The sequence below is a fragment of the Mastomys coucha genome, unplaced genomic scaffold (genome assembly GCF_008632895.1).
Source record: "Mastomys coucha isolate ucsf_1 unplaced genomic scaffold, UCSF_Mcou_1 pScaffold21, whole genome shotgun sequence".
NCBI classification, from domain to species: domain Eukaryota; kingdom Metazoa; phylum Chordata; class Mammalia; order Rodentia; family Muridae; genus Mastomys; species Mastomys coucha.
In genome coordinates, this window is record NW_022196904.1 from 144,005,737 (window position 1) to 144,006,600 (window position 864).

Genomic DNA, 864 nt, shown 5'->3' on the forward strand with positions numbered 1-864 from the left:
AAAAAAAATTCGTAAGTCAAAGAATGAATGTTCTAAAGCTCTAGATGATCATACCCTGTAATATTCATGTCTGTTCGTTTAAAATATTTATTTTTACATATGTATGGGACATACGAAGGAAGTTAGGTGTCTTTTAGGATCACTTTCCACTTCATTCTTTGAGGCAGGATTGCTTGTGAAACCCAGAGAGTACTGATTTCAGCTAGTCACTCAGACTGCCCTAGAAATACTATCTCTGTTTCCCAAGCACTAGGATTACAGGCAGCCACCATGTTTGCCTGGCTTTTACAGGGGTTCTAGGGTATCTGATCTCTCTGGTCCTCCTGCTTTCAGGGCAAGTGCTTTATCCCAACAAGGCTACTTAAGACTGGAAAGCCAGTGAGTGTCAATTATAATACTTGGGAGACTATATCAGGACTGTGTGTTGGAAGCCTGAGGCCAGCTTGGTCTACACAGTTGAGTTCCAAGCAGCCATGACCTCTTAATGAGACCCTACCTTTGCTATCACCACTGTTTAAAACAGGTTCTACCTATATAGTACAGTCTAGCTGGGAACTCAAACTCCTGCTTCAGTTTTACCAGTGCTGTGATTATAAATGTGTGACCAAGCCCAACTCAAAAATGTTGCATTTACATTTTTATATTTTGTTAATATTTATTTTCATAACGTTCTCTCATAGTTGCCAACTAGGTTCTTCTAAGTAGACTTATACTAGAAAATCCTGCTTTATTATCAGTCTATATACTCAAGTGCAGTTTGCTTGGCTATCTGGTAAACCTTTTCTTAGAAATGTACCTGTATGATGCTTTGCATGTCGCAAAAGTTGTTTCTGGAGCCTGAAGAGTCGTCCACAGGAGGGATGG

At 39.8% G+C, this 864-nt stretch overlaps 1 protein-coding gene across 1 annotated transcript in view; it reads right to left on the reverse strand.

Annotated features, from left to right (window-relative positions):
* LOC116103612 (E3 ubiquitin-protein ligase ZFP91-like) overlaps positions 1 to 864 on the reverse strand; it is a 33,315-nt gene that overhangs the window by 5,890 nt on the left and 26,561 nt on the right. Inside the window, 1 exon segment of the mRNA XM_031389814.1 lies at positions 797 to 864. This exon segment is cut by the window's right edge and continues 5 nt beyond it. Coding sequence (XP_031245674.1) covers positions 797 to 864 — 68 coding nt within the window.